Source organism: Squalius cephalus (assembly GCF_949319135.1).
Source record: "Squalius cephalus genome assembly, chromosome: 7".
NCBI lineage: Eukaryota > Metazoa > Chordata > Actinopteri > Cypriniformes > Leuciscidae > Squalius > Squalius cephalus.
The window spans coordinates 13,906,723-13,919,054 of NC_137128.1; the positions used below are offsets into that span (position 1 = coordinate 13,906,723).

The 12,332-nt window shown below is 36.2% G+C and overlaps 2 protein-coding genes across 4 annotated transcripts in view; one reads left to right on the forward strand and one right to left on the reverse strand.

Annotated features, from left to right (window-relative positions):
* The first annotated feature begins 55 nt into the window (after positions 1–55).
* jmjd4 (jumonji domain containing 4) lies at positions 56–8,431 on the forward strand. Of its 2 annotated transcripts, XM_079877262.1 has the most exons (7): positions 56–160; positions 606–680; positions 1,198–1,363; positions 1,501–1,626; positions 3,130–3,397; positions 5,247–5,393; positions 8,063–8,431. In XM_079877262.1, the coding sequence occupies exons 1-7, from the start codon at positions 124–126 to the stop codon at positions 8,369–8,371; spliced, it is 1,128 nt and encodes a 375-aa protein (XP_079733388.1). In that variant the 5' UTR covers positions 56–123; the 3' UTR covers positions 8,372–8,431. The 2 variants fall into 2 exon arrangements, with proteins under 2 accessions (XP_079733388.1, XP_079733387.1); XM_079877261.1 differs by lacking the exon at positions 56–160 and having other exon boundaries at positions 422–680.
* A 196-nt stretch (positions 8,432–8,627) lies between these two features.
* Positions 8,628–12,332, reverse strand: part of iba57 (iron-sulfur cluster assembly factor IBA57) — a 172,858-nt gene continuing 169,153 nt past the window's right edge. For both annotated transcript variants that reach the window (XM_079877092.1, XM_079877091.1), the window contains exon 4: positions 8,628–10,332. In XM_079877092.1, the coding sequence (XP_079733218.1) occupies positions 9,941–10,332 (392 nt within the window). In that variant the 3' untranslated portion in view covers positions 8,628–9,940. The remainder of the gene's footprint in view (positions 10,333–12,332) is intronic.

A 12,332-nucleotide genomic window follows, 5' to 3' on the forward strand; every position in this document is an offset into this window, starting at 1 on the left:
GCTCATTGTATAGCTCTTTACGCACGAACTCGAGTTAGTTAATCACTGAGTTGGTGTGCACACGTTTTTTCCGGGTGGGCAACTGGATAGCCATTTCCGAACCTGGCGCAGAAAAACACTATTATGTTCGACTTGTATGCATATAGAAAAACATTAATCGGTTTGTATCGAAATTTTAATTACCCGTAAGCGTGAACGTTGCACCGTCGAAACATTAGTTGGGCCTAAATATAACCACGCAAACAGGTCACCGGAAAGGAATGAGGCTGTGGAAATGTTCTATCTGTTGGCTATATGTTGATATTATCTTGAACTTAAAGTTGTTATTAAGGTTTTGTTTTTAATATTATGATATATCAAGCATGGAATAACGTGTGGAAATATCATGTTAGTGAATAAACAAGGCTGAGCTCCTTTCTGAGATGTCATGGATAGGGAAACCTTTCATAATTGCTGCAGTTTGGCCAAAATGCCCAGGCAGATCCATCAACAGCACTGCTCCTCTTATTTCATTGAGTACTTAGAGAGAGAAACACCTTACTTGAAATTCTTCAAGAACTACCTGATTCCGAATCAACCATGCATGTTTTCCAAAAAATTCACAGAAGATTGGAACTGCAGAAGAAATTGGGTCACGGTTGATGGAAAACCAAATTTACAAAGACTTCTGCATGAATTTGGTGAGCAAAGAATGCTATTCTATTATATTTGATTATACTTGCATTAACATTTCACACATTGTAAGTTCCAGCTCTAAAATGTAAGATATGGACTCTCAGGGAGGGACAAGCTCATCATGAGTACAGTAACTGGGCAAGGTGCACCCAGCCATCCCCGTGAAGCCATCAGGCCTGATTTTAAATAGATTTACTTAGATTTTTATTTATTTTTTATTTACATCTTTTTTGCTTCTGCCATTTGTCCACAGAAAAAAAAGTGATGACTGCACATTGCAGAAATGTAGCCTAACATTTCCCTATGTTCATTTGAAACATGTATTTTGCATTGCTGTTGACTGATTATTAAATGTACTTATTTAAAAGATTGTAATGTCATATTGGTGAGTATCAATTTTTTAAAAGCTGTAAAATAGTACCAAAACGATAACAAATCATGTATCCTAATGCATATCCTATGTATAACTATGTCCTTAATATGTTATAGGCTAACTATAAATAGCCTCATTTTATTATACAGATGAGACTCCTGTTCCTGTTGCAAACTGCAGTGCAAAAGAATACAATTCCAACCCGAAGCAGATCATGCCTTTTAAGGAGTTTATCCAGTACTGGAGGGAGTACATACAGAATGGGCATTCTTCACCCAAAGGATGTCTTTACTTAAAGGACTGGCATATGCAGAGGTACAGCTCTTTAAAAGCATATAACCTAGGTTATTGCACAACATGTAGTAGTTTTGAATGGAATGAATTAGATTAGCTTGGAAACGTTGTGGTAAAATCAAGGAAGTTTACATGTCAACTATGTTTGTTCATTTTAGGAACTTTCCTGAGCATAATACTTACAAGAACCCAATTTACTTCTCCTCTGATTGGCTGAATGAATATTGGGACACATCTGAAGTGGATGATTATCGTTTTGTCTACATGGGACCTAAGGGGTCATGGTACCGTATGAATAAATGTCCACATACAGTTGGGTATAAAAGTCTGTGTCCACGTTGAAAGTCTGGTCAGTTTTTGTATTTTGAAAACCTAAATGTACAACAAAGGAACATTATGATGTTAAGTGAAGAAATATTATTTATGATTCTGCATTATTTCTAAGTAATTTGCACAAAAGTTCACATTCCATTGAAATACACAAAACGCTCTTAACATTCTTAAATAATTAAAATATGTTGTCTTTAAAGCACAACGAGGACAGACAAACTACTAAAAAATATGGTATACACATTTATATACAGTGCTATGCGTAAGTTTAGACACCCATGCTAAAGTTGACTAAAAAGAGGAATAAAAAATCATCTTTTGGAAATTGAACTTAATGCCTTAATTTAAAAAATTAGGAAAAATCCAACCTTTAAGGACACCAATTTTCTTTGTGAATAAATAATGTATCGTAAATAAATAAATGTTCTTCCTTAAAATACAGGGTGCATAAGTTTGGACACCCCTATGTTAAATTCCCATAGAGGCAGGCAGATTTTTATTTTTAAGTATTTATTTTTATTTATTTTTTAGGATACTATGCATCCTGATAAAGTTCCCTTGGCCTTTGGAATTAAAATAGCCCCACATCATCACATAGCCTTCACCATACCTAGAGATTGGCATGGGGTACTTTCCATAAGATCATCTCGCAATGCAAATCAAACTAGCTATTAGGCTAACTGAAATAAAACCATGCCAATCTCTAGGTATGGTGAGGGCTATGTGATGATGTGGGGCTATTTTAATTACAAAGGCCAAGGGAACTTTATCAGGATGCATAGTATCCTAAAAAAAAAAAAAAAAAAAATACTTAAAGATAAAAATCTGCCTGCCTCTATGGGAATTTAACATAGGGGTGTCCAAACTTATGCACCCTGTATTTTAAGGAAGAACATTTATTCATTCACAAAGAAAATTGGTGTCCTTAAAGGTTGGATTTTTCCTAATTTTTTTAATTAAGGCATTAAGTTCAGTTTCCAAAAGATTATTTTTTATTCCTCTTTTTAGTCAACTTTAGTATGGGTGTCTAAACTTATGCATAGCACTGTATATATATATATATATATATATATATATATATATATATATATATATATATATATATATATATATTATATATATAGTATTTGTTATGAAGTGTTATATTAAATTGAAAAATTATAGAAGCATTTTCACAAGTGTTCTCAGGCTTTTGAACCCCAATGTAATTATAAGGCATTATAATATAGTTTGTGCACTCCTTGCCAAATGATATATTTGTTTGTTTGTTTGTTTTATAAAGTCAAAATATTTTACTAATTGTATTTTACTAATTGTGTGTGCTTAAACATATTTTATGTTATATTTAACTGTTTTTTAAATTTAAATAAATTGGTGTGCATTTGCAGAAATATGTCAAGTTAGCTACTTGTCACACCTTTGGATGTCTAAAGTAACATTTTTGTTCTTGCCTCTAGGACACCTTTCCATGCAGATGTGTTTCGCTCTTACAGTTGGTCTGCCAACATCTGCGGACGTAAGAAATGGCTCCTGTACCCTCCAGGCCAAGAGGAGTTCCTCCGGGACTGTCATGGCAACTTAGCCTATGATGTAACAGCAACCATACTTCAAGACAAAGGTCTGTATGCACAGTTTGAAGAGGCCTGTCAGCCTTTAGAGATCATTCAAGAAGCTGGGGAGATAATCTTTGTACCTAGTGGTTGGCATCATCAAGTTTACAATTTGGTAAGTAATAATGGTTTAATGGTGTCCAAATATGTAAGATGTATTAGAACAGAGGTGTCCAATCCTTGTCCTGGAGGGCCAATGTCCTTTCTCATGTACTTGGAGGAACAATATTGCTTAAAATATTTGCAACAATTTTGCAAAAATACAAAAACACAACAAAATTATCATAAAAACAATACATTTTATTTGTAATCCAAATCTTCAGAACCCATATTATTGTGAGGAACAGACCCAAATTCAAGCCTTTAATCACTGATCTTCATCTCCATCCTCAGCAGTGACTGGAAACATAAAATCCCGCACTTACAAATGCAAAATTTGCAGCCTCAAGAAACTTTACAACAAAAGATTGTGTCAGGGATATCAAATGCTTATTGGCTCATTGGATAAGATTTTCAGTGATTACTCATCTGCACTTTAAACAAAACTATTATAAACAGACTGCGAATGCAACATCGTCATTTGGACATTTTTGTAATAAATCAATTGTGATTACATATGTTTGTCTGTTATGTTTTTCTTTATACTGTATATATTTTAAAGAAATGGCTAAGGTTAGATTTAGAGGTAAGAGTGGTTTAAGGGCTCAAAATATTTATTTATAGTATATTGTTACTAAAATTGTCATTGTACATTTTTCTGCCCATTACGTTTTATACATTCTATACTCTCTATAAAAGTGTTTATGTTAGAGTCTCTTTAAAGTCCAAAATATGTATATATGTACATGTACCATGTAATGTGCACTAGAGATATTTTTTTGTTTCAAGCAGCTAATACCTGAGCTGATGATCCTGAACTGAGATAATGAGGTTTCTGTAAACTTCTATATAACCCAAAATGTGTTGTGGGCCATGACAAGACAGCCACTGTGGTTAAACCTGATGTTTTGCAATACCATAGAAGTAATCACTCAAAAAATGAGGAAAAATAGACATGGTCAAGCAACTAAACTACTTGAGATCGGACTACTTGAGATAGATTGACCCAAAAGCAAAGTGGAGCACAGCCTAGTGATCCTGAAGACCTTGATTAGATGGCTCAGGTGTGTTTGATTAGGATTGGAGGTAAACTCTGCAGGATAGTGGCCCTCCTGGAGCAAAATTGGACACTCCAGAAGATGATTCAAACTATGGGAGCGCCTCAGGCGTGACCGTCTGTCAGATTAACAGACCAATTGCTACAACGATCAGGGAGTCCCGCCTCCTTAGTATATAACTGGCTGTAGCCCCCTACTGCGTCATTCTCGCTTTCTTTCCTGTAAAGATTAAACATTATTGGATTTACCATTTAACAGTTCACAGATGGAGTTGATTGGTAATAAGTAGAGCTGTGAAAAGATTAATCGCGATTAATCGCATGAGAATGATGCGACAGCGGGCTGCAGTGATTTATATACTAGAGAGGCGGGGCACACTGATCGCTGTAGCGATTGGTTTGTCAGTCTGGTGGTGTAATTAGAGCTTCCGCAGTCGGTCACGCCTGATTTGTTCCCATAGTAGATACCCCACTTCTGTTATCTGAGAACCGGGGTTATAGAAGTAACCTACTAATAGTATAAGCTTTTGTTATTTTTTTTGTACTATCGTAATTCTGTTTATATGATTAGAAAATATGTTATATCTAGAATGTATTATATATCTAGCAGTATTTGGGTGAATCTAATGAAACTTGGGTCTTATTTCACTCAAAAGTCAAAAGAAATAAAAAATATATTTTGCTTAAAGTAAAGAAAAATATAATTTTTGATATTTTGAAGACCCTGTCCCTAGTTATCATAGTATAGTAAAAACCTTCTTTGACCAGCCTGCCATCTCAGTTTCGATAATGCATCTCTTAATAATAGGAGGATACCATTTCCATCAATCATAACTGGCTGAATGGCTGTAATTTGGACATCATGTGGCAGTTCCTGCAAGATGAACTTTCTTCTGTCCAGAGAGAAATTGAGGAATGGCGTGATACTATGGACACCTGGCATCAGCATTGTCAGGTAACTGTGTTTATTTTTTGGCTCTAGGTTGTTAAGTCTGACATCATGCATCACTGTTTCTGGGTCCAAACGCTCTATCAGATCTCTGAAGCAGACAACAAATGGTGGTAACACACATATGGTGTAGTGTTGTACTACTGTGAAATCATGACCTTAACCTTTTTAAATCGTTAAAATATTGGTGGTCCAAAAAGAACTCTTAAAGCCCTATTCGGACGGTAATTGTTTCTCATGGGGTCGTACATTTACAGGGATTAGTTGTTACATTAGTTGGTGATTTTATTGCCGTCCAAATCCAGAATGTCAGTGTTTTTCTCCCATCACCTGCACATGTGACACTTTCAGATGAACACTTCAGAGTTAAATCCTGAGTTGACAGAGAAAGGTTATACCAAGTGTTGTGAACCCGCTGAACCTGATCTAAACAAGGTCGGATTTGTGTGGTTTTGTCAACTCTAAACCTACTCTCAGAGTTTGTTCAACTAGCTTTATACAACAGGCCACTGTGAGCAATTACAGCTTGAGAGTAAAAACAAGAGAGAGAAACACAAGACACCCTCACAAGTCCTAATAAAAACACTCACATGTACAGGTAACAGCAGCGTTGTCTTCCAATGGTTGTGCTGGCCATATAGCATCTGCAAACAAATTATCCTTTTTTCTCAGAACTAACCTCACTCTACTTTTTTTTTACAATTTTGGACATGCTTCAGCTCACAATGTTTGACAACCAAAACATGCCCAAACAAATTAAACAAGAATAAGTGTGATAACACAATTAAGTGTGGTGTAAGTGTCAAGGGTAACACTTTACAATAAATGTACATTAGTTAACATGAATTAATAATGAACGGGATTTCTACAGCATTTATTAATCTTAGTTCATGTTAATTTCAACATTTACAAATACATTGTTAACATTAGTTAATGCTCTGTGAACTAACATGAACAAACAATAAACGGCTGTATTTTTATTAAAGGGGTGGTTGATTGTGATTTCACTTTTTTCATTTTAAATAGTGTGTAAAGTTGCTGTTGGTGCATGAACATTATCTGCAAAGTTGCTGCGCTGAAAGTTCAATGTAAGCAGAGATATCGACTTTTAAAAATCAGGAAGTTTAATGCCTACAAAAACGACTCGAATGGGACTACAACGAGGTACTTCCCGGGTTTTATACGTAACTAACCCATGCAAAAAAGGGGGCATGGCCATATTTCTGCGGCTTTGTCTTAGAGGAGGAGTTATAGTGGAGAGCTGTAGCCATGCTGTCGAAAGTGTGTTATTTTCACCCAGCTGCCAGGTCTTCTGTGTTCGGGCTTCATACGGACGCTGTAGTTCGCCAACAATGGCTAAAATTTATGTTTGATTATGTTCCTGAAAATTTCAATCGTAATAGCTCTCTGTGCTGCGCATTTTACGGAAGACAGCTTCCAGAATCTCCACGAATTCAATGCCGGATTCAACAAGAAACTGTTAGGCTACTAAAACATGAAGCAGTTCCAACTTTACAACCAGAGACAGCATGTTGTTGGGCCACAACCTGTAAGTAAGACTAAATAATTTTAAATGTATTTGCATGTATAATTTCAGACGGAATGTTTTAGTTTTATCAAGGACGTAAACAAATGCCAGCGCTGGCTTTAGTAGCCACTTACACGTAATTTTGAACCTGAATTTGTAATTATGCACTAATTTTGTAAATGTATTTTCCATGTATATTTTATGACGATCGATTTGATCAAGAACGTAAACCAATGCCAACGCTGTTTGTTTATAGCCAGTTAGTTCGATGCTATTTTGTGTGTATAAGACAATAAAGTTAAAAAAATATATATGTAGCCTAATCGCAACAGCAAACTTCAAACTGCTGAAGTTAAAACAATAACTTTAAAAAACGGTATTACTCAGTAATTTATTCAGTTATATTAAATGTTTAATCAGGAGAAAACCGTATCTCAAAAGCTAACAAGCAGCAGTAGCATTTTCAAGTAACATCATATCGAAATACATATATAATAATAGTAGATTAGAATAGAATAATAATAATAAAAAATGTACCATTCAGAAACGTTTTGTAAGAGCCGTGTTTGCGGAGGTTGCTTGACTCTCTTTATTGCCGCTTTCTGGGTCTGATATTTACATTTGACCGGAGCACATGCAACTTTCGCCCGTAAAGGTAATGGGCGTGAAGTTTCCGGACAACATGCACTACGCAGTTTAGCCAATTACAACACACCGGCCCAACTAACCAATCTGAGCCCATTGCCTGTTTCCGAGGGAGTGTTTTCATAGAATCAGGAAGTCAACCGGTCGTACAAATGACAGAGGAGAAAGCGGCTTACAATAAAGGTGAAATTTATGAAAAATAAGACTTAAAAAAAAAAAGAAAAACCCCGAAGACATGTTATATTGCACCCCATAAACACAATCATACAAAGAAAAAAAGCAGTAAACCACCCCTTTAACTAATGTCAAAACAGATGAATAAATACTGCAACAAATGTATTGCTCATTGTTAGTTCATGTTAGTTAATACATTAACTAGTGTTAACTAATGAAACCTTATTGTAAAGCGTTACCGTGTCAATCTTCAGCCAGATATTTTTGGCCACTGTAAACATAATTTTTGAATTCCTGTGATAATACATTAATTTATATTCTATTTCAGGTGATCATGAAATCATGTACAGGAATCGATTATGGGGAGTTTGCCTCTTTCCTTAAGACCATTGCAAATACTCGAATATCCTTTTTGAATTCATGTCCCAGAAATGCAGATAATTGCCAAGACCTCCTTGCAGAAAGTCTGTGTGCATTAGGCCCTCACCATGCAGCCTTTGACCTCCAGAGAGTATTGCAGATATTTGAAAGCATGCTTGGCAATGAAGACTTTAAGAGACTGGACCCTTCAGCTCTGAGCTTCAAACCTGAGGAACTGCTTCAGGAGATCAGAGAGGCTGTTCGTACAATTGTATAACTATACTGTATGTGGAAGATCAACTATGGCAAATGTCTTAATAAATGATTTTAACAACAGATTTGTGTTTTCATTGTTGTTTATGCTGTCATAAAAAAAGTATCATAACAAATAGTCTCCTTGGAATTACAAGGTTATATCTGCATTCTGAGCAGTTTTGAGATATTGTTATAAAGTTTTTGCATTCCATTCGACTTTGTGACAACTTATTTACGTTGTTTTTTTTGTTTTTTTTTATGTTGTGTATATTTTATTTAGAAAACAAAAAGTTTCTATCTACAGAGTAAGAATATGTGAATAACTCATTTTTTACAAAAATGTCAGATAGAAAATCTTATAATTCCAAGGTGACAAAATATTGAGTTATTAACTTAACATAAACTTAACAAAGGGTGTCAACGTCCAACTTTTCAGCAGATGGAATTATTTTACTTTCAGTGGTGTTTTTCAATAATCTTAAAGTGCTGCATATGAAAGAGCTTTTAATGTAAAGCTAATGTCTCACCCTTTTTGTAAATGTAATTGTTGGATAGGGGATTTAGTTTAAACCAAACTAAAAACTTCCAGAGTGTGCTTCTAAAGTGTGAATCCAATGGACACTACTATCCATGTGGCCATGGGAGAGGAATTGTAATGGCAGTGAACTGATGCAACTGACACTGATAGGTCACATGACAATGACATGATGATTGTACTACATCTGGATTACATTTATACCATGCACGTTCATACTACAGAACATACTTTTTTAAAAGTCATGAAATTATTATTTAAAAGAAATAACCTACTCAGCAAGTATGTGGTTACAGATGTACTGTAGCCATTGTTTACGCCAACAATGTCTTATCATGTTGCTGGAGATCTGCCTCCCTGCAAAGTTCAGATCCAAATTCAATCCTAATCAAACATACCTGGAGCAGCTCATTAGATCTTCAGGAATGCTTGATAATTACAGGCAGGTGTGTTGGTGCAGGGTTGGAACTGAACTCTTGCAGGAAGGATGCTTTATCCATGACTACAGTATAATTTGTAGTCCAATAATTTAATTTACATCGTCTTTATACACGGGCAATTCATCAACGTGTAATATGCAATTAATATGCAAAGACCAAGATAAATTTGCTTGTACAAAACACCATTTCAATGTGTATCTATCAGCAACTGTATATGATTGGTCCTTTCTAATAAGATGACATGACGGAATTAGTTTACTAGATTAAAGGGGCTACACATCTTACCCCACTCACCCCTATAAATAAATGAGTTGTTATATTGACTTGTGCTTATTCTCTGCAACAACAGAAAAAAAAATTGCTCTGTTCTGGCTATTTGAGAGTCCAGCTTTTCAAATAAGAATAGGTTGGTTTACATCCATGATGTGATTTGCTTTAGAAAATTAACAACAATAAAACATTTTTGAAATACATTTTATTACAAGGTGTTAATCAAGACACTGTCAACAGATTGTTGTGTAAAATGTATTATATTTAACATTTTAAGTCAACTCTAAATAAATATTATCTGCATTAAAATGAAAGCTGTCTGGTAGACCTTACTAGTGTTTCCGATTCATTTATCTTCAGTGTTTTTTGGCCACCAGTCAGGCACAGTAGCCTGTAAAGTCACCGTCGTATTATCAGAGGATTTAAGTTTGAGTGACTCTTTGGCATGAGCCAAGCGTATAAGGCCAAGTCCCAGCCTGTCGATTCCTGCCCTGTATTTCCCTGCTGGTTTGCCCCCCTCAGTCTCAAGAGCAGCCCCATGGTCCAGGTTCTCAGCTGGAGCAGACATGGTAACAGGCATTAGGCGCTTCCTTATTACACCGGTGTGGTGAGTTCTTGCTGTTAGTTCCTGTCCGATGTAGCATCCCTTGCTGAAGCTAATTCCCTGCATGTAAACAAGATTAGACTCCAGTGGAAGAGCCTCACCTGGCGGAAAGTCTCTGACACCTTCAGGTAGTCCTATAGAAATTAAATAAATTACAGGATTAATTACAAAGGGTGTGCAAACTCTTGAATATCATTTTTCAATAGTTAAACAGGTAGCACTTTATTTTACAGCCCTGCTCCCCATGTACATACTATGTACTTATTATAGTTAGTTATTACAATAACTGGGCAATAACTATGGTGTATAACTAATAATAACCCTCCCCCTAAACCTAACCTTAACCAATGTAGTTACCTTATATTAACCAGTACTTTCTTAGGTGAGTACACTACCAGTGAAACGTTTTTGATCGGTAAGATTTTTGATGTTTTTAAAAGAAGTCTCTTCTGCTCACCAAGGCTGCATTTATTTTATTTTATTTAAGAAAAAAAAAAGTAATATTATGAAATATTATTACAATTTACAACAATTAAAATATATAACTAGATTAAAAAGTTCGTCGAGACAAACTTTAAGTTGGCTTGAGAAAGCCGGACCAGAAAGTTTGAAGAAGTTTAAAATAGTTTGGAGTTTAAATTAGTTTGAAGTTTAAAGTAGTTTAAAGTTTAAATTAGTTTGAAGTTTAAAGTAGTTTAAAGTTTGAAGTAGTTTAAAGTTAAAAAGTTGCCAGGGTGTTTCTAGTGGGTTGCTAAAGTGTCCTGGGTGATTGCTAGGTGGTTGCTAGGGTATTCTAGGTGGTTGCTAGGGTGTTCTGGGTGGTTGCTAGGCGGTTGCTAGGGTATTCTGGGTGGTTGCTAGGCGGTTGCTAGGGTGTTCTGGGTGGTTGCTATGGTGTTGCTAGGCGGTTGCTAGGGTATTCTGTGTGGTTGCTAGGGTGTTCTGGGTGGTTGCTATGCTGTTGCTAGGCGGTTGCTAGGGTATTCTGGGTGGTTGCTAGGCGGTTACTAGGGTGTTTTGGGTGGTTGCTAGGGTGTTCTGGGTGGTTGCTAGGGTGTTGCTAGGTGGTTGCTAGGGTGTTCGCTATGATGTTGCTAGGCGGTTGCTAGGGTGTTTTGATGGTTGCTATGGTGTTGCTAGGCGGTTGCTAGGGTGTTCTGGGTGGTTGCTATGATGTTGCTAGGCGGTTGCTAGGGTGTTTTGGTGGTTGCTATGGTGTTGCTAGGCGGTTGCTAGGGTATTCTGGGTGGTTGCTAGGATGTTGCTAGGGTGTTTTGGTGGTTGCTAGGGTGTTACTAGGCGGTTGCTAGGTTGTTCTGGGTGGTTGCTATGCTGTTGCTAGGGTGTTTTGGTGGTTGCTATGGTGTTGCTAGGTGGTTGCTAGGGTGTTTTGGGTGGTTGCTATGATGTTGCTAGGTGGTTGCTAGGGTGTTTTGGTGGTTGCTAGGGTATTCTGGGTGGTTGCTAGGGTGTTGCTAGGGTGTTCTGGGTGGTTGCTATGGTGTTACTAGGTGGTTGGTAGTTGTCACAGATGGTTACTATGGAGTTTTTATAGAGTTCTTAGCATGATCTTGGCATGATTTAGCACTTAACTAATCGCTATTAGCATGTAGCTATTCACTGCTAGCATGTGTAGCATGTTGGAAGTGCTGTTTGCTAGCATGAGTCAAAAGAGCCAAACCTCATCTCTATACGATGTTCTGATGCAGAGATATAGGTCTTGCAAAACGGTTGCTAGGGTACTCAAGTTTGGTTGCTATGGAGTTGCTTGGGAGCTGGGAGCTTTAAACTTAAGAAGTTTAAAGTATTTTAAGAGTTTTTGAGTTTTGAGTTTATAAGTTTAAATGAGTTTAGAGTTTAAGTTTAAATGAGTTTAGAGTGTGTGTGTGTGTGTGTGTGTGTGTGTGTGTGTGTGTGTGTGTGTGAACACACACACACACACACACACACACACACACTCAGAGTTTATGAGTTTAGAGTTTATAAGTGTATAAATTGATGAGTTTATAAGTGTAAGAGTTTTTGAGTTTAGAGTTTATAAGTTTTAAATGAGTTTAGAGTTTATAAGTTTAAATGAGTTTAAGAGTTCAGAGTTTATTAATTTATGAGTTTAAGAGTTAATTAGTTTATAAGT